The sequence below is a fragment of the Coffea eugenioides genome, chromosome 6, assembly GCF_003713205.1.
Source record: "Coffea eugenioides isolate CCC68of chromosome 6, Ceug_1.0, whole genome shotgun sequence".
Taxonomy (NCBI): domain Eukaryota; kingdom Viridiplantae; phylum Streptophyta; class Magnoliopsida; order Gentianales; family Rubiaceae; genus Coffea; species Coffea eugenioides.
This window is the reverse complement of record NC_040040.1, coordinates 14,111,768-14,139,621: the sequence shown is the minus strand read 5'-3', so window position 1 is coordinate 14,139,621 and position 27,854 is coordinate 14,111,768. Positions and strand designations below refer to the sequence as shown.

The 27,854-nt window shown below is 34.7% G+C and overlaps 5 protein-coding genes across 8 annotated transcripts; 3 read left to right on the top strand and 2 right to left on the bottom strand.

Moving 5' to 3' along the window:
- Nucleotides 1–578: 578 nt before the first annotated feature.
- LOC113776434 (protein FLX-like 4) lies at nucleotides 579–4,377 on the top strand. Of its 4 annotated transcripts, none has more exons than XM_027321587.1 (5): nucleotides 579–708; nucleotides 1,420–1,493; nucleotides 2,625–3,248; nucleotides 3,650–3,789; nucleotides 3,883–4,377. In XM_027321587.1, exons 3-5 carry the CDS (start codon nucleotides 2,710–2,712, stop codon nucleotides 4,146–4,148), a joined length of 945 nt encoding a protein of 314 aa, XP_027177388.1. In that variant the 5' UTR covers nucleotides 579–708; nucleotides 1,420–1,493; nucleotides 2,625–2,709; the 3' UTR covers nucleotides 4,149–4,377. The 4 variants fall into 4 exon arrangements, with proteins under 4 accessions (XP_027177388.1, XP_027177389.1, XP_027177390.1 ...); XM_027321588.1 differs by having other exon boundaries at nucleotides 1,401–1,493; XM_027321589.1 differs by lacking the exon at nucleotides 1,420–1,493 and having other exon boundaries at nucleotides 2,634–3,248.
- Nucleotides 4,378–5,073: 696 nt separating this feature from the next.
- LOC113773634 (tetraspanin-15) lies at nucleotides 5,074–6,570 on the bottom strand. The gene is made up of 2 exons (XM_027318267.1): nucleotides 5,851–6,570; nucleotides 5,074–5,403 (listed from the first exon to the last, which is right to left on the bottom strand). The coding sequence occupies exons 1-2, from the start codon at nucleotides 6,568–6,570 to the stop codon at nucleotides 5,074–5,076; spliced, it is 1,050 nt and encodes a 349-aa protein (XP_027174068.1).
- A 1,852-nt stretch (nucleotides 6,571–8,422) lies between these two features.
- LOC113775576 (cytochrome c oxidase subunit 6b-3) lies at nucleotides 8,423–12,998 on the top strand. Its single transcript, XM_027320516.1, has 4 exons — nucleotides 8,423–8,533; nucleotides 11,569–11,657; nucleotides 12,299–12,380; nucleotides 12,714–12,998. Exons 1-4 carry the CDS (start codon nucleotides 8,525–8,527, stop codon nucleotides 12,765–12,767), a joined length of 234 nt encoding a protein of 77 aa, XP_027176317.1. The 5' UTR covers nucleotides 8,423–8,524; the 3' UTR covers nucleotides 12,768–12,998.
- A 2,983-nt stretch (nucleotides 12,999–15,981) lies between these two features.
- On the top strand, nucleotides 15,982–18,202 carry LOC113773384 (tetraspanin-8-like). Its single transcript, XM_027318018.1, has 2 exons — nucleotides 15,982–16,685; nucleotides 17,596–18,202. The coding sequence occupies exons 1-2, from the start codon at nucleotides 16,188–16,190 to the stop codon at nucleotides 17,896–17,898; spliced, it is 801 nt and encodes a 266-aa protein (XP_027173819.1). The 5' UTR covers nucleotides 15,982–16,187; the 3' UTR covers nucleotides 17,899–18,202.
- Nucleotides 18,203–24,771: 6,569 nt separating this feature from the next.
- On the bottom strand, nucleotides 24,772–27,625 carry LOC113774681 (WAT1-related protein At4g30420). The gene is made up of 7 exons (XM_027319281.1): nucleotides 27,406–27,625; nucleotides 27,199–27,267; nucleotides 26,991–27,107; nucleotides 26,125–26,365; nucleotides 25,895–26,053; nucleotides 25,655–25,803; nucleotides 24,772–25,200 (listed from the first exon to the last, which is right to left on the bottom strand). Exons 1-7 carry the CDS (start codon nucleotides 27,582–27,584, stop codon nucleotides 24,975–24,977), a joined length of 1,140 nt encoding a protein of 379 aa, XP_027175082.1. The 5' UTR covers nucleotides 27,585–27,625; the 3' UTR covers nucleotides 24,772–24,974.
- Nucleotides 27,626–27,854: the final 229 nt, after the last annotated feature.

Below are 27,854 nucleotides of genomic sequence, written 5' to 3'. Positions count from 1 at the left end.
AAAATGGGAAGGAAGGAGTATCTTCCATATGTTCTCATGATCCTCTTACTAGAGTGTCTTTCCAATATCAATTCGTTTGGTTTTGACTTTTTAATCCACAAACGGGAATTGCAATGGGAGGAAAACATTTTTGTAAAAGTAAAAGTTTACAAGTACCTTCCAATAGAATGTGTAATGTGAGAAAAACTTAAATAAAAAAAAAAGAAGAACAAATTAACTATCCAAAAAATTGGATTATTATTATGTACTAACCCAAATTAAAAAATATTCCACTTCCATCTTATAATTAGAAGTTCTGAATTCAAATCCCCTTACTCTTAATTCAAATCCTCTGAATTCCACTCTGAATTCAAATCCTCCCTGTTGGAAAATTTTTTTTTTAAAAAAATTAATAGGGCTCTAGAAGATACTAATAAAAACTGCAAAATTTTATGACACCTATTTCTTTACTTTCCACTCTTAATACACTCCAGGGTTCGTCAACCCAACACCTATTGGGCTGTCCCTGCCCTCTGTTTAATTATCCCGTCAAAGGCCATAAGTGTTTTGAGTTAGAAAAGCCCACAATTGGGTGACCCGAGTCCACGATTTGAGTGCAATTAGATGATGGGCATGGCTCCACGAGAGTTGGTACCTAATGCTGCAATTTTTCCCAATTCATGAGCTCTGGTTGGAGTGAACCCTCCGATTTATCAGTCCTGAGAACAGGTAATTACTTGCTTTCAGTTTTCTTTATCTGGGCTTGTTTCGATTTGCTTAAAGAAACCAAAATTTGTCTTGAAAAAAATTTTCATGGTTCAGGGTTCAATTCTTGTTTCTTTAGCGTAAAATTGTCATTCTAATGGCAAAAGGAAAAGGGACACTTGATTTTAGCCTTAAAAGGAGATTTTTACGTGGGTTTGTGTTGCATTAATCATTGATTGGTTATGCATGCGGGAGGAGTACTGCTCAGGAGAGACAGCAGCTTTTTGCTGCATCCTTCTGTGAAATAGGCATATCTTGATCATTTGCAATTGTGGCTTTGGTTTGAAATTAGAGGAGGAGCACAAGAAACATACAGTTTTGATCCTTTTTTTTTTCATTTTTTGTTGTATTATTATTTTCTGTTGTTCTTAGATTATAGGAAAGTATGAGGTATCTTCAATGTTAAGCTTTTTCACTGGGCTCTTGGAAAAAAATTTAGGGAATACTGGTGATGCATAATTTCGTGAAAAGCAGGACACTGTGGATAAAGTTTTGATTTTTTTAAAACTTTTTTTGGGTTGCTTTTAGGTTATTGGGAAGTATGATACAAATTCAGATTACGGGGAAATATGAGCGAAGTTCGATCTTAAATATTTTGACTATCTTTAGGAAGTGCCATTGAGAAGTCTAGGTAATAAGAAATTGTGGTAATGTAGAATCGTGTGCTAAAAGCAGGATGGCAGTGTGTGAAGCATGGCAACTAGGCTTGATAGATGCTGATGTGTGAAACGTGGCAACTTTTATAAATGGTACGTTTAAATTCTGGTTCATTGTAGGATATGGATCTTTACACTGCAGTCATGTTAAGGCATGTGTTGAACATATAATCAACATATTAAAACTTTCTGAATATTAACATGTTAATGACGCTTGAGGCATGCTTTAATGTGCTACTTGCTATCTTGTGACAAATGATGATTAATAGTCGTTGAAAGAGAGAGTTTGTGATTTTCTTTAACGTTTCTTTGTTACTTCTACAATGCAAAAATTTCCATAGACACTATATCATCATGCAATAATGGTGATGGTAAATTCTTCATTATTATGAACTTCGATGAGGGTGGAGAATGCTCAATGCCTAGATCCTTATGCTCATTTAGGTGGACTTCTTGTCATGTAATAGGACAAATACTAGATAATGGAGTTTTGACCATGCTAATTATTGATTCTCAGGAAAGAACTTGGAATTCTAATTGTTAAATTAACAGTATCACCGAACAACTTCTCAGTGGGGAAAATGCTGTTTTGTTGGGGTGATTCTTTAAATGGCTTGATTCTACACCCAAAAAAGAGACTACATAGTTGTTCCAAAATGGTAGTCTCTGAAAGTATGCTCAGGAATCCCAGGCCTTAACTGTACTAGGACACAGAAGGAAGAATTTTTGTGTGGTTTCTGAGTTTGAAAATGATTATGGATCTGCTTTCTTGTCTGGTCAGCTTATCGTGGAAGAAAAAGGCATCTGGCTTGGTTACTTTGGTAGGAAAATTTTCTATACAATCAGAATGATTTGACTCTGATTTATGATTATAGTTGGCACTACAACGTTCTTTTGCCTAATCCCAGTAAATGATGCTCGTTTGTCTGATGTTGACCTAATAGATGAGATATTGGCCAATGGTAGTTTAACTTCTTTAGTTGTTGTTGTTGCTTTTATTTAAAGTATTTATTCAATACTTCAATTTGTGTACTAAAATATGAATTCCAAATTATTCTCCATGAGTTCAAGTGCACTTTGTCCTATGATGCATGTTCGAATAGCTGAATAATTTGTACTCTCCTGTATCTGCTTCTTGCTTTTTGGGTACATCTTTAAGTGTTTCTCTCTCTAGATGGAACCTGGAAGAGATTCTTACTTTTTCTTATTGTTCATCTTCTAAAGATATTGCAGGTAATTTATCCTAAATAGTCTCGGGGAGAAAGTTATACTTTGCCTCCCTAACTTGAGGAGGCTTTTTTTTAATCCAATGACTTCGAGAAAACACATACCATCAGCACATGAAGGACGTTCTGTACCAGGTCCTGCTTTCATTCATCATGGTGCATTGCCTGCTGGCCATCGTCCGATGGAACCACTTCCTCCTCCTGAGCTTTTAGATAATAGATTGGCTGTTCAGGCAGCGGAAATTGAGCAGCTTGCTGTGGATAATCATAGGTTGGCAGCCTCCCATGGGGCTTTGAGGCAGGATCTTGTTGCTGCTCAGCAAGAAATACAGAAGCTTGCAGATCATATTAGAAGCATGCAGACTGAGAGTGATATCCAGATTCGTGTATTATTGGAAAAGATAGCAAAAATGGAAGTTGACATCAGAGCTGGTGAGAGTGTAAAGAAGGACTTGCAGCAAGCACATTCTGAGGCACGGAGCCTGGCATTAGCTAGAAAAGAGCTGACTGCTCAAGTACAAAAGGCCAGTCAGGAGCTGGAGAAAGCCTGTGCTGATGTCAAAAAATTACCGGAAATGAATACTGAACTCGATAGTTTAAGGAAAGAACATCAAAGGTTACGGTGAGTGGAGTCAACTGTTCATATTGTTTTAATATCATCTTTTTGATGAGATGAAACATTCACTTCTGAGCTTTTCTTTACGTGTTATGGACTAAGAAATCCTTGATGCTATGTTTTGTGGTAAAGCTTAATTTCAGTTCGAAACGTGATTTATCCTTGTTAGTAACAGGAAAAGCGTGGAAACAATCACTTGTGCTTTTCACCCTGCATCTCTTTTTAGATTTGGAAACTGTTGCTTTGTGCTTGATATGTGTGTGTTTTATAAATAATTTTCTGGTGAACAGGAAAGTAATGTTGCTTCTGATTACTACATATTGGGCTTTCTTATTCTGGTCGGTATCACCCATTAACTGATATTAGTGCAAGCATTTAATTCAAATTTCTTTCTTTTGGGGCAAAAGAATGACATTTGAGTACGAAAAAGGTTTAAACATAGCAAAAGTGGAAAAAATGCGAATCATGGAGAAGGAAATGGTGGGCATGCATGGAGAACTGGAAAGATTGCGTGCCGAGGTGTTCAATGTCGAGAAGAGAGCACATGGTAGCAAGTTTGTTTTTTGAAATCCTCTCAAGTTATTATTTTCTCAAGTTCCAATGTGATCCCTTTAGCCAATAATGCTTGCTGTCTGTGTAGCTCCCTACACGTATGGTGGACCCAACATCAATCCACATACATTCTACCCCCCTGCTGTACATGGTAGTGGTGGATATGTTGATAATTATGGAAGACCTGCTGTTCCGATGGGTGCTGGGCCTATATCCCCGGGAATGATCCCGTATGGTGGTTCCGTCACTGCAGGTGCTCCTGATGGAGTTGGAGCTGTAGCAGGAGCTGTTACTGGGGCTGCTGGGAATCCTTCATGGACGGGAACATATGATGCCTCGCATGCTCGGAGGTGAATGTATCAGCCAAAACTGGATCCTGGTGTCCCTTCGTATGCAACTTAGTAGAATCTTGTGTTGATGATTTACCAAATACTAGCTTGTAGGCTTGTACTCGTTAACTCTGAGAATTCCTTGTAAGTTATCGTAACCTGTTTCATGGCTTTAGCCAAATTTTACTACAAGAATTGTAGCATGTTGTTAGCTTCTGTATAATATAGCTTTCCTCTTTTATTGTCCTTTTGCAGTCCAGATATGTTTGTGTAGTTTATTTTGACTTATGTCTCCTCCCTTCTATTCTCCGGCTTGGTCTCCCTCTCTTGGGGTTAGGTTGGGGCATAATAAGGTTTGGGATTGGAAAATAGCAAGGAATATATTAATCACCTTGAAGAAAGTGCTTATCAATCAAGAGACGCCCATGGATGCTGATATTCATGTCATTGAATACTCAGAAGAGATGCAGTCTCTTCAATCCTGTGGTTTTCCTTGCATCATCTTGTTTCATCCTAGTCTGCACTGTGCATGAATTCAGGATGGGAGGTGGAGAGTTTTGGTTTTGGTAAAGCTTAATAAGGATAATTGGCTTGTGTATGATAAAACAAATTTGTCGCATTGGCACCTAATGGTGGAGGTTTTATAACTGACCACTCCTAATTAGTCAGTGTGATTTGCCTGATGAAACCAAGATTTTGGAGTTCCAGAAATGACAGCTTACTACTCCTTAAAAATTCGTGGTATATAAACCAAAACATACTTTTGCCCATATGACAATCAAAGAAGAGCTTGATAGCATGAAAAAAATGGTAACTTCTGCTTTTGTCAGAGGATGACCATAGCATCAAAGATGTTCCCGATTATACACGAAAAAGACGTACAACAAAGTAAAGAACAAAGGATGAAATAGCTTGCAAATCCAAAACCTCATCTAATAACTCTTAGTCAGTTAAAATGAAAGTGCGATTAATTTGCTTTTATGGTATCCTCGAAGTTGCTCCAACATTGTAGAAATAAAAAGCAACAGATGCGAGGCTGAAAGCAGAGCAGCCATGACAATGAGGAAGGTCCCAATGTTCTGCCATTTACCAAGTAATGGTTTGAGAAATCCATCTTTACAGGCTTGGCAGTTGTAGCACAAAATGGTTTCATCATTCTTCCATAGATCACAATCCCTTTCCAATGGGTTAGACGAATCCAGTGTTGAATCTTCTTTCCTCCAGAATGTGGCATTCACGTATTCCATTCCACAGCTTGTTGGCGGCAGACAACAACCAGACTAGACAATTGCGCCAATGTAAAAAATAGTCCAGTGAGTAAATGTAAAATGTAAATAGAGGTGCAATTGTAGAAGTGATATGACCAAAGAAAACACAAATCACTCAAACTAAGCACACTATTTATTGAAAAAAATTCGATCATAATAAATTTTTTTTTTAAGTTGTTGGTTGAATTAAAGTATCAAACACTGCCTAATAACATGTGTATGAACCATTGAAAAAGAAGTATTCTGCTAATGTAGAAATTAGTTTGAAAACTAATTTTCTCATGCAAAACTAAGCCAATAGCATTCAACATGTTTTTAGGATATGCCATATGCAAAACTAGTGATTTATATTTTACATATACCTATATATATATTCGACCAGCCAAATAATTCTTTGTCTGTAGTGTCTACTCAAGCACACGTATACTATTTCATGTGACATTTATATTAGCTTAGTACCTCAATCGATGATAATTTGCTTGCTGTGAAGTCAAAGGATTTGGTGGTATAAGACCTTAACGCCAACTCTCTACATGTCGTCGTAGCATACAAGCAGGATTTGACATCCTTCCAATTGTAGTCATTATCCACCCTGAACTCAAGCCATCTAGGAGTACCGGGTATGGTACGAGCTTCCATGTCAAAAGCACCCTCAAGTCCAAGACCAACAATCAGCATCAAAATCAGTGGCACCACAACTAAGAGAAGTCCAAGCATAGGAAACCGGCTTCCAAACTTCACTACAAAGTTGCTCACAAAGAAGACAATTGCTAGACCAATGACAATCACAAGTTGTAACTTTGGCAAGTCAAGAAGGTTTTCACAGTCATATTGTCTCAAGTATAGCAACCAAGCGATTGAAAAGAGGATTGGGAAGGAAAGAAGAAATGAAAGTACGGTTAATGAAAGCACAATAATCTTCATTTTATCTGTTTTAGCTGCCACACTAGTATTAGTAGTGGCAGCAGCAGCAGTGGTGGTAGTATCATCAGGGATTTCTTTAGCTTCTTTTTCTTTGGCTTCATTTTTTGCTTCAGAAATAAGCACTGCAACTTCTTTTTCTTCGGCTTCATTTTTTGCTTCAGGAATAGTCACTGCGACTTCTTTTTCTTTGGCTTCATTTTTTTCTTCTGGAACAGGCACTACAACTTCTTCTGGGGGAGCAGAATTCTGAGCCATGAGCAAATATGCAGTATGGAACAACAATGGTCTTTCCAAGATGGTTTACAAATCAATGAAGGTAGTTTTATGAAGTATTATTACTGGACTCTGTTGAACATTTCTTCCTTTTCTCTCTCTTTTAGCATTTTACTTAGTCAGTCAACGTGCATGAAAGAGGCTGTCTACTATTTTTTAGGTGATGCGAATTCAACTGCAATTTTTCGGGGGTTGAGACATTTTAGGATTGGTGGTTTGGGGATGAGTAAATAAGCATGTAGGGTTTACTCATCATAAAGATATTTGACATGTAATAAAAACTTTTTTTTACACGTAAACTTTCATGCTTTTATTGATCAGAAGAAAAAAGAGAGAGTGTACAAAAGAAAACTTTGGTTTAGAGACACCTTTGAACTTTTGCATCGGTGGAGAGACATATAGGGTTTCACTAACCTGAATTCCATATCAATTTTTAGAAACAGCAATAACACATCTACTTATGTAGTAGTACCACTGTCTCGTAATAAAGTATCACTGTCTCGTAATTTGATCATCAGTTGAAGAACATGCTGCTACTTGTTAGCTATCATCTTCTTGTAAACTAAAAGCATTAAAAATTATCGTTAATAATGTTATTTAAGTTCTTTTAAGAGAATGAATAGCAAAAATTGAAATTCTAACAATATAAAACCCAAACTTCCTCTTAAATATGGAGACCTATTAAACGGGGAAAGCCGAAGCCTATCAGAGAAATTTCACCTAAACATGTGGAAGATAGGAATACTCGAAGAGGTATATCATTACCACTTATGAGAAAAAGTATAGAGGTATGATATTTTAAATATATGTGTTATAGGGATTTGGCAAGATTTAAGTAATGAGAATTAGAGCTATTCTACAACAAAAAAATTTTTTTTTTGTGGGAGCAAGAATAAAAGATATGCTACCTAAAATAGACAGTTAATTGATCAGAGAAAGCTGAATTATAAGTTTTCCTCCTAATTTTGCGTTTACCATTATAATTTCCTCATATTTATGTGGTTTATCACTCTTTTACCTTTTTGTTGTTCATCAATTACCAAAAACAATAACTAATCTCCAAAATTTCCCATCCTTATAACTTCATACCAAAAAATCCACACATTAGGAAATTGGCTAAAAAGTCTAGAGTTGTGTACCTCCAACATGCAAAATAAACACGTTTTGTTGATACTTCTAATATATCTTCAATTTTTACCCACGCGTAGTCTTAATTTTTCTTAGCCACTTATTCCCTTATATTTAAAATCAGCGCTCATTAGTCCCTACTATATTTGGAGCTAAATGTATTTCAAGAACTATTTTCCTATGCATAAATTGGGAGCAAGAGATTCAATATGACCCGTTTGTCATAGTTTTGAAAATTCTACTTATATACTTGTGACTTAAAAAAAAAAAAAAAAACTGCCAACCAAGGAATAATGCATAAATCACCTTTGCCTTCTCATTTTCTTTTTGCTCTTTTCCCGCATGATTTACTTTTCTTGAACAAACGCATTAAGAATGCCTTTTCTATTAAATTAAATTAAGTGTATAAGTTGTATACAAGTTAATTATGAGAGATTGCTCTATTTCTAGTTTGGCATTTCTCTAAATCAAGTGCGGGTATTAGTTGTAAATTAAATGACAACTAATTTGTTGTACTGATCTTGCAGTTGTAAGGTATATGTAATCTTATTTTGGGAAAAAAAAAATATTTTTACCAGAGCTTTTGTAAGACAGTTGGGAGCTATGTGTCAAAAACTAAAAGGTGAAGGGTGAAAAGTAAAAACTAAGAAAATATTAAGGGTTGCAAACTAATCTAAGCTAATTCTACTACTACTAATCACTGAAACAAAACGTGAACAATTCTAGTTTCCAACACTCTCTCCCGCCGACCAGAAGAAAGTGCTCTGTCTCATTTTCACATCATTTTCGATCGATCCCGTCTCGTCAAATGGCTGAGGTAAACTGAAAATAATGAAATTAATCCATTAATTTTTAAGGGATTTTAGTCTATGATTTTCTACTTTTGTTTTATTGTGGTTTCAATTTCGTCTTAATTGATTGCTGATGAGATTATGTACATTATCCTTTTTATGTGATCTGTTAATGATTTGATTCAATTGCCGGTTCTGTACACAATGGACTCATACAACGTGGTTATGTATATATATCCCACTCAGTCAATGTATTTTCTGTTATCTTTGCATGTATTTTATTGGCAGAAAATTGTGAAAATATGGTTTAAGTGTGAAGGAAATTCTGGGTGAAAAGCTAGTATAAAACAATGTGCAAGAGATCCAAGAAATGAATGATTTTATGGAGATTTATGGTTGAATTAATCAGTAAAAGGCATTGGTTAATGGGTATTTTAAATTGGGAACTAAAAGAGTGCGGTGTTGGCATTCAGTTTTAACACAGAAGAAATTGGTTTTGAATCTAGTTATAGAACTTATATGGTTCAGAATTAAAGAGGAAAAGCAAATGATGGTTGGCATTCATGCCTACCAGGGGGCAAAGTTGCAGCTATGGTATAGTTGCTTCTAAGATGGGTGTGGTTAGGAATTTCAACAAGATGTTAGCTTTTATGCAATATATGATCCTGGGTTTTCAGCTTCTTGTTGGAAATCCCAAGCAAACAGATATTCAGTAGATGTTCTTGTTGAAGTGTTATCTTTCAATATCCAGTATTACGTCAAGCAGTGGATGTTTATTTAGTTTTTTCAAGAAAGTTGGAATTTTTGGGATTGGATTGCCATATTGTGCCTTGTCAGGCCTTGGTGAGAGATGAGCCCAAATTTCTTGTTGTCAAGAACCATTTTGGAGTGCTAGGGGTTTAATTTCATGGTAGAATAAATTTCCAATGATTGTAGGGGAAGCATAAATAGACAGCTTCAGAAAAGGTGCAGTGCTTTCTTTTAACGTGAAATGTACTGAATTTTGCTGATATTGAGAGGTTAAAAAGTGATTGTTGGTATAGCTTTTCTGAAAAGTTAAACCTAGTGAGGCCTAAAAGCAAAGTATTTGTAAAGAAATACATTGCTATCAAATCTGAACGAACTCTTGTTGAAAGCAAGCAGCTGTATGAAAGGATGATGGAGTTGTTTTTATAACAAAACCATAGAGTTAGTTGGATGTTGTGCACATTTGCTTTTATGTTTTTCTTAGAGAAAAGTTTGTGCCTTTATTTAGTTTTGGGTTTCCTTTGATAGTAAATTTATTGAGGAAAGGGAAATGTCCTGCTACCTGGATGTTTGGAATTTGAGATATGATATGGGAAATTACTAAAAGACTTGTTTTCCTTCTTTCTCTTTGTAAACTTTTTAATATTTCTTTCCTTCTTTTCTTTGTGCTCCCCCCCCCAAAAAAAAAAAATGAAAAAAACAAGAAAACCCCATCCACGGGTGCCATCAAGTCAGGAAGATTTTCTTATGAGTATCCATACATGAAGGGAAGAATTGTGTACTCCTAATGCCGATGGAAAATTGGGTTGTTGTAGCTAATCCCATATTGGTTCTCTATGCTCTCAAAGCTCTGTTTTTTAATTGTCATACTTGAAAATGTTTCAGATTACAGGTGAATGTGGGGTTCCATACCAAGAGACAGAATGCCTTCTTTCCCACTTTCTCCAATAGCCAAGCAAGAGCTTTCATAGTTTAAGTTCTCTCATGACTATGAGGATACTAAGCAGATTAAAATTCAAAATCCAGCCTAAAATCCCTATAAGGTGACATAGTTTGTTGTTGACTCCCCCTTCTCTTTTCATGGTGATATAAGGATTGAAGTAGACTTTCTTCTTTAGTACAGACTGAGAGAAGAAATCTACCTTCTTGGAATATTACTCTGGGGATCTCTATATCCTTGCCTGCTCTTTTAAGTTACTGGTTCTGATACCTAGGCTTTATTCATTTCCAGATGGTCTACTTATTAATTATTTGGCCAAATGGTTGCTCATCATAGAGCATGTTGGTTGTGGTTTATATTTGTTAATTTTTTTTAGCCAAATAGTTGTTTATAGAAAGAGAATGTAAATTGTGGTTTACTTTTCTTGACTCAATTGTAAAATGTTTTCTTTATCTAGTCTTGTTGACAGCTAAAGGGAGCCATAGCTGGCCCTTTGTGTAAATGCACTTTTATTTCTAGTCCTTTGGGCCAAATAGTATCTCATTTCACAGTGTGTGAGGTGCTTATCTCATGTCAGAGTGTGTGAGGTCTGCTGCTAAAGTATTTTTCATTTGCCACAATAGACACAAACAATTTTTCTTTCGTCTGACCTTTAATGCCTGAGGGACTGTCCTTTAGCCTCAAGAGTGAATTTTTTTTCCTTCTTTTTGATTTCAGAATAGAACTGTCATATGCAGGAATTAGGTTTTCTTGAGGTTGTGATTTTTTTGATTCATTCTTTGAAAGTTGCCTGTTCAAAAAATTCTTTCTTTATCAATTAGATATTCTTACTCAAAAAAGCATGGAAGTGCATCCAGTTTTGTTGAAAGCCTTAGTTCTGAACACTCTTAATGTCTTCTATCTCATGATTATGATGTGTTGAAATTTTAATTCTGAGAAAAGATGTTTTATCTGTGCCTAGGCTAGAGCTTCTTAGCATGCAAAGCATGATTTATCTCATAATTACAATCGGGTCAAACTATGTATTCTTGCTGTGGATGTCTCCTGCCTCGAAACTATTGGAATTCTGGTAGGATATGATGCCTTGGGAAATATTACAATGAAATCTAAGCATGATGGAGGAGAACGCCGTCTTAAGTGGAAACATGCTTATTCAATATTTTAACTATTAAGTAACTTGTTAAAATACTTTTCTTTTTTACCTTTTTTCTAAAGTGACAATGTTTGCTTCTCTGAACTTTTGATAGTTTTCCTTTTCATTTTATGTAGTGAATTTAAGTGTGTGATTTATGATGAGAAAGCGGAAGACGCAATTTAGTGTTGAACAGTTGTCTTACACTCTTCTTAGTAATATTTGTATGCTAATATTGTCAGATTGAACTGAAGACTGCACCAGCTGACTTCCGATTCCCAACAACTAATCAAACTAGACACTGTTTCACACGCTACATTGAGTTCCACAGGTAATGGTCTATCAGTTTTGGCTGCATGAAGCATCTCTGGGTATTGGACTAGGTACACACCAGTGGTTGTTGAATAATATGCCATAAAACCAATTATCTTAAAAGGACATGCTCTATCAGTTGTGGCTGCATAAGGCTTTTCTGGTCATTGGACTTTGTTACATATGAGTGGCTGTTGATTGCTTAATAGTGTGTCATAGAAACCAATTTTTTTTCTGTGTCATGGAACAACTCCGGTAAAACCATTGAACTTATGTAGTTTTGATTCTAGCCCTCAGTTGTTGAAAGAGAAATCTTAAGTTAGTTTTGTGTTTGTTAAGAAGGTGTAGGCTGAAACCTTTAGGCAAATATCTTTTGAAAGTGCCTGATTAAGTTAAAATATTTTTACTTGACTAGATTACTACTCCCTAACATGTTAAATCTAGAAGCTCATGAATAGGGTTTGATGTTTGGGGGGAAAAAAGAAAAGAGTGAGTACAGAAATATATATCTTCGTACTCAAGATGATTTTCTATCGGTTGAATATGTAATTGATATAGGTTTTACTCTTGCCTGGTTTTCTCTTTAGAGCACAGTAAAGCTTTTGTTGGTCTATCATAATGATTTGGTTTACACAGATTCAACACTTTTTTGGATTTCAGGTGCTTGGCTGCCAAGGGTGATGATTCTGGAGAATGTGAAAAATTTGCCAAGTACTATAGGTCCCTCTGTCCTGGTGAATGGGTAAGTAAGTATATATGTAGAATTGTCTAGAGGTTTTTGACATGGTAATGACGTATGGAAAACCTCTAGACTAGTTGTTTGAGGAAGATAGATATATTAAATGGGTGATTGGGCATGGCCTTTTTGAATTACCAAGTGGTACAACACCAATGGTTGCAAAATCTTTTATTGGCTTTCCACCGTTCCCACTTTTTATGTTTATTATTATATAAATGTCTTTGACTACTATTTTACCATATGCAATAGGATGATAACATTCTAACTATTTTACCATAGTTTTGAATGCATCTACCAAATCCCCTATTCTAACTAGTTTCTGCTATATTTCTACAGGTTGAGAGATGGAACGAGCAGAGGGAGAATGGAACTTTCCCAGGGCCCCTTTGATTTTGAAACTGCTTTAGGCCTTCATGCCTGCGTTGGGAGCTGAGTTTTGCATGTCTTTTGTCTGATGCTGATCTGTGGGTTTTTGTTTCAGCATTATGGATCAATAAGGTAGTATTTATTTCCAATGTACAACAACTGTACAAGGAAGGGTTTAAGGTTCTTGTTGTGGCCTTCCAATCTTCTGTACGCTTGTCCATATTCATATTATTTTGGAACTTTGATATGCAGCTCCACTGTGTGTTTCTTCTTTCTTTATTGATATTGAGAAAAGTGTTTGTGCTGCAAGTACTGATTCATAAAAAACACGTAACCGTTGCAATTATATTCAGTACAAACAAAGTGAAATCAGATTTTTTTTTATGGAGTGTGGTGATTGTTGACCCCAAAATTAGGGATCATAAATAACTGATGCCTTTTTAATTGGCTAAAACGTCTGACACACATAATGAACAATAAAATATTTCCTATCTTCCAATTTGAGGAAATAATAATAAAAAAAAAACGGAAATTTCCTATCTTCCTTTGAATTGGTCCATGATACTTATATTGATTTACATTAGTTGAGGATTTATCAAGCTAAGTATTAAAATAATTCTTAAAATGGACTAAAAGTGAAGAAGGGCTCAGTCTATTATTATTATTATTAGTATTTGTTTGTTTTTCTTTTGTCTCCTTTGCAATGCACAGCCAAAAAGTTTGGTTTTGATTACGCGTTATTCAACATGGTTCAGGTTTAAGCAAAAACGACATGTCTTGGTCAATTCAACTATTACTTACTTACAACTCATTCTTTTTGGGGTATCCGCTCAAGAAGAAGCAACTTTCGCCAGACTATAAAAAAGCCTCTTAACGTGTGATAAGGAATTGAGTAAACAAAGAGACGATCTTAAGAGAGTTGATTGGCTTTAACTATCGTCCTCTGCCTTTGGAATATTCCAAGTAACTTCATCATACTCATTTATTCTATACTTATTACTACTAAACACGCACATGCACTAAACGATGGACACGGCGCGCGGGACTCACCAGATTTCAAGTTATAAGTCAGCGTCCAATTTCAAATAGGAGAAAAACAAGAAACAAAATATATATATATATATATATATATGGCTACAAACAATTATTTCTTCTTTAAACAATTTCTTTTTCTTTCTTTTGGAGGACCTACTTTGATACTAATCTTTGGGAAATTGTATGGTCCCTTCGTGGAATCATTTCTTCAATTTCTATTCCTTAATGATAATAGCAGTTGAAAATTTAAAGTTGTGAAATTATAGAAATTTAACATCACTTAATTCACATTTAATGGTAAATTTAACTTGCGTGTATGATCCTGTAGAATCTCTCCTATTTAAAATCGACTTCCAATAACTGAGAGCCCGTTTGGATTGTGAGTTTTTAGAAAAAAAATATTTTTTTGACATAATTCTAAATTACCTTTTTGTCTCGTACATCACAGTGTTAGAATATATTTTTTTTTTCTTCAAAAATTTTAAAAAATTGTAATCTAAGTGAGACCAAAATTAATCCAATCAAGAAGGTATTAGGCAATTAAAGTATAAAGACTCTTTTTTTAAAAAAAAAATGAAGTGGATATTTGAATTTGTATCATAAATTGCATTGAGTCAGTCAGCATTGAATATTAGTCTCAAAGATTAAGTGACCAAAAGATTTTGGATATATTCTTTTTTGCAAAAAAAAGATTTTTTTCACATGCATAATTAGGGGTATAAACTAGTCTAATCAAACTAAATACCCTAGTATTCAAGTTTGTTTGATTATTTTAACGAATTTGAAATTTTATGCAAATTTGACTTATTTATTTTGCCAAATCGAGTTTGAAGGAATTTTTTTTATCGAGTTTAAATGTTGGCGAACATAAAATGTTGTTCAATCTTAACTTGACTAGTTGGCGATCCAAATTTGAATGAGTTCTTAACGAGTCAAATTCGATTCAAATATCAAGTAATTTGGTTTATTTTTCAATCCTATGCATAATAAACGTTGTTTTTCTATTACTTTTTTTAAAAATCTTTCTAACCATTTTTTTACTATCATAAAATACATCACATCATAAAGACTTCTTCTTCTTCTTCGTCTACTTTTTTTTAATCCAAACACTTGTAACAAAAGTATTTTTCAATCATCTTCCATCGAGACAATAATGGTTGGGATAAAAGGGAAGGGACATTCAAAATTAAAAGATTTTGGAAATCTTCTAATGTTCCTGTCCTTGATCAAAAGTCACATCATCCTTCAAGATAAGTCACTAGCCAAAATGATCAAGTTTACCATAGCGTCAAAACTTTATTGTTACATTTTTGGCTTCTAATGGGCTCAAAAAAGAGAAAGAAAAAGAAAAACACTACTAGTCTTTTGGCTTTGCTAGTCCGGTCCCACGCTTTCCCATCCGTTTCGATTCATTGTTGCGCTTGTCCAATTAATTCACACGGCGAGTACGACGTGTCACACGTGGCGCACTGGGCTTATCGCTTGACGCTGAAATTTTTTTGGAAACGGCCACACGTCTCCGAAACTCCTTAGCAAATTCCAGACCAACTCAACCTCCACGAGTTTCACATTTCCCCATACCGATTTTGGGACCCCAACATTTTGGGTTTTCTTACCTTAAGTCTCTCATCTTCTCCATTTTTGTCAATTGAAACCTACAAACAATTGTAGCTATTGAAACATAGGGGACTACATCTTTCAGCTTTAAATTAGAGAGATACCACTTCCTTCCTACTCTTAAATATGTGTAAGCATCTAAATTGGATTAATTTTTTTATTGATTGTGAATATATACATAATAATTAATCACAATTGATCATTCGCTCCTGCTAATATAGATACTCCATTTGAGTCAAGACTAATCCATCTAAATTTTTTTGACCAAACAAAAAGTTGTACTACTAATAATTTACACAAAATGTTCTTTGACTTTACAAACAAAAAAATATGCAAACAAAAAGTAAAAATTAGAATCAATTTATGAAAGATGACATAAATTTATGTGAAATTAATTCTTAGTTAATTCAATCATCATATATAGTAAAATGAATGCTAATGAATCAATTACGCGCAATAGGGTACTCCGTGATACATGGACTAGAATGATAACTTAGAGGACTAAGAATGCAATTAAACGGCCCGTCTTCACCAATATAACCACCCTTACCCTTTATTCCATTCATCATATCCTCCTTTCTATTTTCCAGATTCTCGCTTTCTTAGCTCCAACCCAGATCAATTTTCCATCGGATCCTACTACAAAAACTAGTAAAACTGTTCACCATTAACTAGGTTTGTTCACCATTAAGAAGCACATAACTATTGGAGTTTAATCATCCCTTTTGCTTCTTGGCTTCTTGAGAAGTTACTACTGATATTTTTGGTTCGTTTTCAAGAATACCAGAGAAAATGCCACGTTGCAGCAACAGTTTGCTTGGGATACTGAATTTTCTGACGTTGTTGTTGTCAATCCCAATAATTGCAGGTGGGATTTGGCTAGCAAAGCAGTCCAATACTGAATGTGAACGTTTTCTTGAAAAGCCAGTGATAGTATTGGGGGCGTTTCTGCTGTTGGTTTCATTGGCAGGACTCATTGGATCATGTTGCAGAGTTTCATGGCTTCTTTGGGTGTACCTTTTGGTCATGTTTCTGTTGATTCTGCTCCTCTTTTGCTTCACAATCTTTGCGTTTGTGGTTACAAATAAAGGTGCTGGTGAGGCCCTTGCAGGTAAGGGGTATAAGGAGTACAGGCTTGGGGATTACAACACTTGGTTGCAGAAAAGGGTGAACAAAAATTGGCCCAGGATTAGAAGTTGTATTCAGGACTCACAGATCTGCAAGCGCCTGATTGAACAAGGTGCCACTCCTTTAGGACAATTTAACAAGGAAACGCTTTCTGCTCTTCAGGTATGTACAGATTCATAAGTATTGCATCTTTTGTTGCTCTCCATACCTGCATGGTTGTCATTCTTTTTTCTTTTTTCTTTTTGAGCTCAAACTTGAGTTTTTCACTTGAGGGGATAAGGGGTTTTCTGTTTTTTCTGCCTCGCTCTAGATCTGGATACTCAATTGGAAGATATCTTTAGGGTCTGTGACTGTATGTCAGTAGTTTGTTCTTGTTGGTATAGCAATTTTACTCTTTTAAGTTTCTTGAGAAAGGGTATTGATCTTCACTTGGAATCACTAACTGCCATGGATCTGTTATATTTGAATGATGGTTATTGAGTAGTTTCGTAAAGTTGAGAGACTTGACTAGAATCTCGACTTAAAATGTTCTGCTTTTTGTCTGAGACAGATTGGTGATGCTGCTTGTATATATTTCTTGTTGCAAAAAGTGGTGTGGTGCGTAAAGTGGTGCCTTTAAGAATAATGATATATCAATTTACTTAACCCTATTGCTTATTCTGTCAATTTTTGTTTTGCTATTATACATGTTCAAACAAAGTATCTCCAGAGGAGAATAATGGCATTCAACTATTTGCTGTAAAATCATAAATTGTCCTGCTTTGGATTGATTGCATTTTTCATTTTTGAATTCGAAGCTTGTTTTTAATACATTTGACACATTGTTGAACTGCTAGGTTGTTATAAACTAAGATGTTCCTTTTGTGATTTTGAGAATCGTCTCCTGGTTGATGTACTAGTTGCGCGCCTCAAATTTCTGTGAAAGAATCTGTAAAATTTTCAGCTTCTGTGCCTAAACTCGATGTCTTGGAAAGGTTCTTCACAGATATATGACTAGATTGAAATTAGTTCATTTGCAGTTAAATCGTTTTTATGTTGTCTCTCTCATTCTCTGTTCATTTACTCTTGCCAGTCTGGATGCTGCAAGCCACCAGATGAGTGCAAATTCACCTATGTCACTCCAACCAACTGGACCAATCCAGGAACAGCAGGGTCTACTAATCCAGACTGCGCGGCTTGGGGTAATGATCAGAAAGTTCTATGCTACAACTGCCAATCATGCAAGGCTGGTCTGCTGGACAATATCAAGAGTGATTGGAAGAAGGAGGCCATTCTGAATATTATAGTGCTGGTCTTCCTCATCATAGTATACTCTATAGGATGCTGCGCATTCAGAAACAACAGGGAGGATAATGCATGGAAGCGCTACCCTTGAGCGATCAAGCTCATATCTGAGTAGATATTAGAGTTTGGAGTGAAACTGGTTTTGTAATAATGTATGCAATACAACTTCCTACCTATTTGTTAGTTGCTTCTATGTATAGCTTGATTTTGCTCATTCAGACCATGTTGGATGATTAATTTCCTACGTTAATGCTTAGTTTCTATATAGACTTTTCAGTCTTTGACAAAAACATTGGCAGATTTCCCTGCCATGTTCAGATCTGCTTCTGAACAGGTTCTGCTCTGCATGCTTGAGTTTGATCTCTAAAGTTTTGGCCTTCAAAATTTGTCGGATTTTTGTCCATTCTTTCTCTCTTTAATGCAGGAAAGACTTCCTGTACTTAATGCCATGTTTTCTGGTGCTTTTCTTCTAATTAAGAAATAAAAAATTTTTCTGCTTGATTACCTGCAAAAACAGGGTAAGTTGCTCCTCACTGTCATTGTAGTGGCCAACAATCATTGATTTAGATATGCCCTTCTTCCTCTCTTTGCTTAAAGCATTGATTTCTTTTGTGGCGGGCTCCAGTTTTAGTCCTGTACAGTTTGTTAATTGTCTACGTTATTGTGATTTAGATGCTAAATTCAATTTGACCAAAATCCAGATCACTCCAAAAGTTCTACCATGTGGCAGAAATATTATTAAGGGCTAGGCAATTGAGGTTGTCAGGTGGATTAGGATGCATCGCACTTGTCCTTGGGTTTCTGAGTCTGATTATGCATTCATTTGCTTCTATCTCATCTTATTGATTTTATCCCCAATTGTGTGGTGAAGGATTTTTTTTTTTCTTCTTTCACCACCAGACTTTGCAATAGCCCACCGGACACTGGGGTCAGATTTCAAATTATCCTTTTGAGTTAATGGAAGTCGACGTCCCTTTCTGTCTCTCCAATTATTTGCAGGACCAACAATGAAAAGCTGTAAAGAGTAAAGACCCATCATCTCTGGGTTTTGGTCGTTCACTCCCCTCCATACCTACCATTGTTGGTGGGTTTTGTTCGTTGGGGTCGTACATGTAATTTTTGCTTTTTGATGGAAATAAGTAATTACCATCACCCAAGAGTCAATTGAATGTTCCCTGCCAGTCAATATATTTGGCCTTTCTTATGATGACTTTTTTTTTTTTTTTTTTTTAAAATTTCAAAAGCTGGCTAGACTGAATGGTAGAGTAGCTCAATTTTGTTAGTGCTGTTGTTGGTGTAATGTGGCTTTCAACCATCCCCTTCTACTGTTTCATCTCAAAACAATCATTTAGTACTTACTTAGCTTTGAGAAATATGCAAAGAAAAATAAAAGTTAAATATAGACACTTGCACAGTCACCACATAGTACCGGAATCTATACAACTAAGCAAAGAAAATAAAACTGATCACAATCACTATATTCTATACAATCAACAGAAAATTTGCATTGAAAAGTTCCAATGTAAAGTCAGCTCCCAATTCTCTCGAGTCTTTGGAATTTTCCTCCATCCAGCTATTGGCATGACGAACATATCTCAAGAATTTCATAAAGAATCAATTGAAATGTTCTAAGATTCCTTTTCCTCCATAATGTATAGGCCAAGTTAGGGGTGACTCGTCGAGTCCAACTTCGACTTAATCAAGTCGAGGCTCAATATAATTTTACGAAACTCAAATTCGAGTTCGAGTTTAAAAAGATAAAAAATAGATATTTTATTTTTAATAAATAAATAAAATAATAATTTTTCTTAATAAATAATAAAATATTAGGAATATATATATAATTTTATTATTAAAATAAAAAATAATATATATATATATGTATATATTCGAGTTCGAACCGACTCGCAAGCTAACAAACTTGTATTTTTCAACTCAAATTCGACTTGGTCAGCAGATGAAACTAGGAACTGATATTTTGGGCAAATCTGTATAAGATATTTTCCAAGAGCTGTTTGGAAAAGTAATACGTAATTATGAAATTCTAGCTTATTGCGGTAAAGTTGCGTCTTAGATTAGAAAATAAGCTAGTTTTAGATCTTTCTTTGGTACATGAAAACGAGGCCATAAATTCCTCGGGGCCGATGGAACCGATAAGTTATCAATTTAAAGGGCTTCAAAATTCAATATGAGTAAATATATAAATTATTTAGGGAAAATGACATGTTTCATCCTACACATTTTGCAAAAATATTCTTTTCGTCCCTCACTTTTAAAATAAAGCAAATTCATCCCTGACATTTAAAAATTAAAGCTATTACATCCCTGAACCTAATTTTCAATCTGAATCAAACCATTCAATAGCCCAGTAATAAATTTCGAAAATAGAATTGATAGATCACTCGGTCAATTTCATCATATTCACATGACATTTATTAAACCAAAAAAATAAAAATCATAACATAAAAGGCCATTCTTTGTCTTGGAATAGTGAGATTTTTTTTTTTTGGTAAATCTTTTCATACACCGTTAGTATATCCGCTTGCGAATCTAGATGTGTATCATAAATATAAAATTTGGTGTTTAAATTTAAATTGAAATGATATGGCGGTACATAAAACCGTCAATGTATACAATGATAATGTAGGAAGTATTAATCTTTCTTTTTTATGTTATAATTTTTTCTTTTTTCTTTTTTGGTTCATTAAATTTTACATGAATATCAAGTTGAGTTAACCAAATGATCTACCAATTACACTCTCAAAATTTGTAATCAGGTTGATTGGTGGTTTGATTCACATTGAAATTTGGGTTCAGGGATGTAAGAACTTCAGTTTTTAAATGTCAAGGATGAAATTGTTTCGTTTTAAAAGTGAAGGACGAAAAGAATATTTTTGTGAAATGTGAAGGATGAAACCGATCATTTTCCCAATTATTTATCATCCAAAGAATAAAGAAATCCGAACACTGGAGTCTTAAGGAATAAAAGGTATTAATCAATTTTTGCAATGCAGGTAATACCTTCCTAAGTAAATCTCTTTGTAGATGAACGTACAAGCGAACATGGTGATAGTTACGTTGTTTACGGGATTAAACATGGCATGGCACAGAAAATTGGACCTCGTTTCGAAATGCACCAAGATTGAGCTGGTGCTCCAGCCAGGTATAATATTGATGAACTCTTTCAAATTTATCTTCGATACAAAATGGTTGTAAAATGGAAACTATCAAATTAAAGTATAAAACTTACAGTATATAAAGGGCATCCAATTTCCAAAGGTGAGTGCAATTTCCAAGCTTGTGAAATCTTTCTCAGTGAAAAACGTGACAGCTGCAGATTGCAAGGCAACCATGAAGCACATCCTTGCATGCTGTTACAGGTAAATGATCGGGATAGCTCTTGGACACCGGCACCTGTTGAGAAAATGCAACACAAATATGGATATACTGTTAACTGATTCTCAAATTGTGTGATTCCAATAGAGAAATATCGGGTGGTTTCACCTGCAAAAGTTGCCAAGCTGACCGGCAAATTGTGCCTGCTAAGGGGATGAAACAACCAAGCAACCATGTCTCATCTCCCTTTTTGAATAACGAATGCATTAGCTGAAGCTCCATGCTTAGAGTTCTTGGCCCTTTTAGTAATGGCATGCTTATGGCTCCAGCAACAGAGCTGATTGTTCCGATGATCTTGGCTATACTCCTGAAGCTTTGGATATTCACTTTCTCTAATCTGTAATTGACATATATTAAGGTACGGTATTCGAGTGAAATTTAAGAAATAATTATAGACAAAAAGAGTTCAAAAGAATTTATATAAGTTACTGTGCTAATAGATTTCTGTTGCTTTGAGATAACATAATAATTATGCAATCAAAAGTAAAAGGGATGAGATCATCTATTGTATATAGAATCATTTACTTTTTCATGATGAATGTAAACTCAGTCCTCTTTAAATTTGCATTAATCTCCTTGATACTTACCCGACAATGTAGGCCGCCGCAAAAGTAGTTGCAGGAAGTAAATTGACCATTGCACTTGCTATTGAAGATAAGGCCAAATATATATAGGCCCTTAAAATTGAGAATCTTGTTAAATGTTACTCTGCACAAGGAATGTATAGAGGAAAAACTTAATCAATTGGATACTCACATTAGTTTAGCTTCCACATACACACAGATACTCAAAAGAGAATAACTTACAAAATATGACGATATTAAAAAAAGGATTAATTTGATTTTACACCGCTGAACTTGTATCACTTTCTCACTTTGCGCCCTAAATTTTAATTTTGGACACTTTTCACCCTAAACGCTCATAGTTGTTCCGTTTAAGTCCAATCAACTATTATATTCGCAAAATTAATGAGATAAAGAGCGATAAAAATTAACAACAATGTACTGTTTTGTTTCGACTACGATTCCTTAGCTTTGTTGCTCATGTTTAGCACATTATCATTTATTTATATGATCTCAATTATTAATATTATTAGCAAATTAATGAGATAAAAGATGATACAAATCAATGATAATGAAAAGAATAAAACAAATTAATGATAATGTATTGTTTTATTTTTGCTATAATACCTTGGCACCTTTTGATTACTTTTGGCACATTATCATTGATTTGTTAGATCCTCTACGCAGTTAATTTTTTAAAAGTTGTTATTAACTAGATTTAAATATGACGAACTTAAGAATTTAGCATGTAAAGTGTCTCAAATTGAGAGTTTAGGGTGTAAAGTGTTCAAAATTGAAGTTTAGAGTACAAAGTGAGAAAGTGATATAAGTTCAAAGGTGCAAAGTGGAATTTGTCCTTAAAATATCAACCTCTTCCATCCTAAAGAATATCTACTTATTTTACTCCGGGCAACCCCAACCAAAAAAAAAAAAAATTTTTTGTGTAAATTTTTTTTTTGGGTCAATCATCACTTTCTGCACTGCTCTTGCTCCTACACTATAACCTATCTAAGGGAGGGTTTAGCTAGATTAGGGGGAATCAAGGGGGATTGAACCACTATCGGATCAGACGGGTGCACTACACACCCGTTTGAATTTGTAGAATCCACTTATTAGTAACAAGTGTTGGGAGACAAGGGTCGAAACTTGACCACCCAACGGCCAAAGAGGCTATAGGTTTTCGTGTAATTGATCCGGTACATAATTTATGTTTCACATTCTGAGACGAGGAGAAAGGATTTAAAATTCCTATAAATACGCCTCTGTTTAAAATGAGCCACAAGGGCAACAAGCAAAGTGGCTATAGATAGCTGACCGCGAAAACCCTTGGACTCGTTCCCTGTAACAAGGAAGCTCTAGTGATGAAGTGATTCCTGATCTTCAAAACCCATATTTGCAATTTTGCAGATTCTACGAAAAAGTTAGACCATATGAAGACTGACGTCGGAGTACATTTTGTTGTATATAAGCTTCAAGCATGCATGTGGGTGGGCACACTTTGTACAAAATTTATCAAACTATATAATGACCAAAATTTTTTGAAGTATCTTGTCAGCAACTAATGTGCAGATGCAATACAAATGAACTTACAAGATTTATACAAAAGATGACAAAAAATGTTGTTTCTTGGTCAACGTAAGCCAGTAAAACAATTTGCCATCCATCATTGAATGATAAATATTTGATAATGAATCATCTCAGGAAGGCTTTGTCGGACCAGGATCTTTTCGAAATGATCCTTATCGAACATGATCATTCGTAGAAACGAGGTTGGCTCTTATGTAGAAGTGAGCTGGAAAATGTCATTTAGTAGACTTCTAGCATGATAAGAGCACAACTGTGGTTGAATGACAAGAGTAATTTGTGTTAATAACAATGGCGCGTTTAGTATGGTTCATGCTTCATTATGCTGAGATTGGCACTTGAATCGTCAATACCTAATTTTGCGGAAAGTTTGATTAATATTATTCACATGTAAAATGTACTGATTTGGTTGAACCACAAAGTTTGAAGAGAAACTTTGAATTTACATGATGCTTTTGAGATGATACTATTTTGTGAATTTTCTAGCGACCAACTCGACTCTCCAAAAAACCAAAAAAAAAAAAAAAAAGAAAAGAAAGAAAGAGAAAAATAACTTGTACATGGTAAAAGAAAGGGATAATTTCAGAAACCTCCCCTGAGGTTTCTAACAATGTCACTGAGCTCCCCTAAGGTTCGAAAAATTACACATACCTCCCTTGTCATTTTTGTCATTTAAAATGACAATTTTACCCTTAAATATTTTAAAGAAATTCTCTTATTTGGTATGCTTATACTTAGAATGAGTTTTAAAATTATTTTTTCATTCTTTTTCCTTTTTATTCCTTTTTTTAAAATTTTTTGCCAATAAAATTGTAGAACTACCACTAATGCCTCTAAGTTTCTACTATAACCAAATGTCGAACTAGTGATTTTTTTGACGAGGTAATTTTATATGTAATCCAATGTTTTTGCTGATCTTCGTTTTCTAGTTTTTAGTATTAAAATTAACAATAAATCAAAAAGAAATGGCCCAAAAGCACTACTAAATTATGATAATACCACTATTCCAAAAATTTATAAACTCCAAATGAATTATTTAAACATTTTCTTTTCTATCTTATAAATTTAAATTCATAATAAAATGCCATAAAAAATATCATATCATAGTAATAAAATTATATTATAGTTGTTTATCAAATAGTAAATATAGACATGAAAAATTTGGCACCTTTTCCTTATAATTATACTAAATAATCTCATAATTGTGTAGAGAAGTAATTAAAACTCATTCCACAAGAGCATTTTTGAGTATTCATTTAAAAAATTGTCCAAGTCAATATTATTTTAAGATTTTGTTACTAAAACTATCAAATCAAGGAAGGTAAGTATTATTTTTCAAACTTTAGAGGAGCTTAATGAAATTGTCAGAAACCTCGAGGGAGGTTTCTGAAGTTATCCCTAAAAGAAATTCTCTTTGTATATAGATCCCATCAAATATCTCAAATGATTATTAGAAATTTCAAATCAAGTTGTCCCTTGCCGGGGGGATAAAGGCTAATAACACCAATGATGAATGCCTAGAACCGGAAGCGCAATTACAAAATCTCTTCTTAGAAGAGGAGTCCTGTCTTCTTCACAATATTGAACCTCATTTATGTAGAAATACAGACTTTTCCCATCAATACTAATGTTTCTGATCATCTTTGAGATCTATTGTCTGCTTATGCAAAAGGGGTTCTTCCAAATCGATTCTACAACTCAATTTGTCTGTGGATTCATCGACAACGATTGTATAATTAATTTTTTCCTCCTCTGGCTTCTTTTCTACATCGCTGTTAATCATGTGATCTTTAGCTTTGCCCCATAGCACAATATACAGTCCAAATATTACAGCAATTGCACCGAGCAAGCTGAAAAAGATGTCTTTCTGTCAGATGATATCATATTAAACCATCACAAACAATAATCAAAGCATTGGTAAGAACTAATGAGAAAAGTGGTTTTCTCAGCCAATTCCAAACTCAAGACAATCTATATCTCAATCATATTTGCTACCAATCACTTGCTTTTAAAACCTTATGTGGTAGAGTTATAATCAACCTTTTGGGATTTTCGGTTGGGCCCAAAAAATAACAAATGTATGTTATTGTGTGCCTGGATTTAAAATCAAAGTTGTTCTGTTGTGCTTGAATTCGAACGCATTATTTTGTGTAACATGCTGAGAGAATATATTGCTACTAATTCTGTACACTCGAATTTGTTTGAGATTTTAACATGCTAACACTTCATGTTTTTCATTCAAATTCATCTAATATTCCCTCCATGACAATATATGATGTTCAAAATTACAGCGAGAGGTATTACCTTCCAATGTAGAGCTCTTCTCGAAAGAATGTGGAGGCGATAAAGGTCACAATGACAGTGGATAAAGGATTAAACATGGCAGAAAAAAGTGGTCCTCTTTTACATATGCACCAAGCCTGAGCAAAGAACGAAATTGCTGATGCTCCTGCCTATAATAGAATTAATTTATCAGTGGTCTAAGAGTAAAATTTTATGAACATAATTTTTTTTTTTTCAATTGAATGCAAACCTCACACTTACTGAAAAGAATAGACATCCAAGTTCCAGAGGTGTTTGTAATTTCCAAGCATCTAAGTCTTTCTCGATAAAGAATGCCACAATTGCCGATTGCCAGGCAGCAATAAAGCACATCCATGCTGTTAGAGATAAATGATCAGGATAGCTCTTGGACACCGGTGCCTGTGAGAAGATATAACGTGTTTAAGTGACTTTCACATAATATGATCTCAACAATGTTCGAACTTGTATACCTGCAAAATCAGCCAAATTGACCAGCAACAATTGCTTGCGAACAGTAGTAAACAACCAAGCAACCAAGTCTCACCTCCCTTGCTCAATCTCAATATTGAATGAATTGGATCAGAGTGAAACTCTTTGTTAAGTAGCTTCGGCCCTTTGAGTAACACCATGCTTATGGCTCCGGTAACACATATGATCGTGCCGAAGAATTTTGCTTTACTTCTCAAGCTTCGGATGTTTATTTTTTCTTGTCTGATAATATAAAAATATGAATTAAGAACACTAGAACAATATATTCTTGGGTTATTTCTATTATTAGCTGTTTTTGGGGATTTTTTTAAAAAACCTTACCGTAACTCTACATATGAAAAAACTTTACTATAAATGTTTTTAGGATGTTTTAAGGGTATTTATAGGGGATTTTTTCGAATGTATTTTGGAATATTTTTAGAATTTATAATTTTTTTAAAATATTTTTTAAAAAAAATTTACACCACCTATCCATCACCTCCTCCCTCCTCTCTCCTCTCTCTCCTTCTTTCTCCTCCTCCTCCTCTCTTCTCCTTCCTCCCCCCTCTCCCTCCTCCCTCCTCCTGTTTGAGATGTTGTGTTTTTAGAGTTGTTGAAGTTACTTTTAGAGTTTATTGCTCTAGACTTGAGAAAAATAAAAAAGTTTTTTTTAAAAAAAAACACCTTAAACTCAAATAAAGCTCTAGTTATTTCAAAGAAAATAAAAAGAAAGATGAAAGCCATTAAAAAAAACCATTTAAAGCTTTAAGTTATCTCGTGATGAATGTCTATATTCAAAGATGTAGATCATTTTAACAATCAACTTCTTAATTACACTTTTCTTAATTCTTGAATTATTTGGAATTACCCCACAATGTATGCCAAAACAAAAGTAATTGCAGGTAGTAGATTCCCCATTGCACTTGCTATTGATGATGACGCCAAGTATAGTCCCTCAAAATAAATATTCTGGTTCACCGTCACACTGCAGAGGAAATCAATGGGCAAGTAATCAAGTATTCAGCCACATGTACCGTCCGGAATGTATACAGTTTCATACTTTAACTAAAACTTACCCGACAAGAGAAACTAGAAATATTAACCAGAAGTTCTTCCATCCTAAAGAACATGTGTTTCCTCCTTTCCTGCACCCCAAAATCAAAAAGAAAAAAAAAAGAATTAAAATAATCAAAGCAGAGCTAGATTTGGCCTAATTTCAAAAATCTATATATATTTCATGTCATAAGATGAATAGAAAGAAGTTGGATATCCCATAAATGTACCTTGACCTGAAAAATGCCACAGGAGCTACAAGCAAAGCGGCTAGGGCTTGCCGATAAACCACAAAAACTCTGGGACTCATTCCCTGTAAGAGCGAAGCCCTTGTAGATAGAGTAATTCCTGCATACACAAACTGCAAAACAACCATGAAAATGAGAGGCTTTTGATCTTCATAACCCATCTTTGCCTATGCTTGATTTGAAACAATTAGAGACAGCACCGCTCTTATATAGCTAGGCTTCCAACCACGCTGTATTTATTATATTCTTTGTACAATAATTCTGTGTACTGAAAGATATACAACTAATCATGCAGCTTCTTGAAAGGACAAATTAAAGCTCTCGGAAGTTTCTTGTCACTTGCCAATATGCGTTACGTAGTGCATATGAACCTCCAAGATGAACAGATAGGACCACAAAACTTCTTGTTTTTTTTTTTTGGCACATCCATC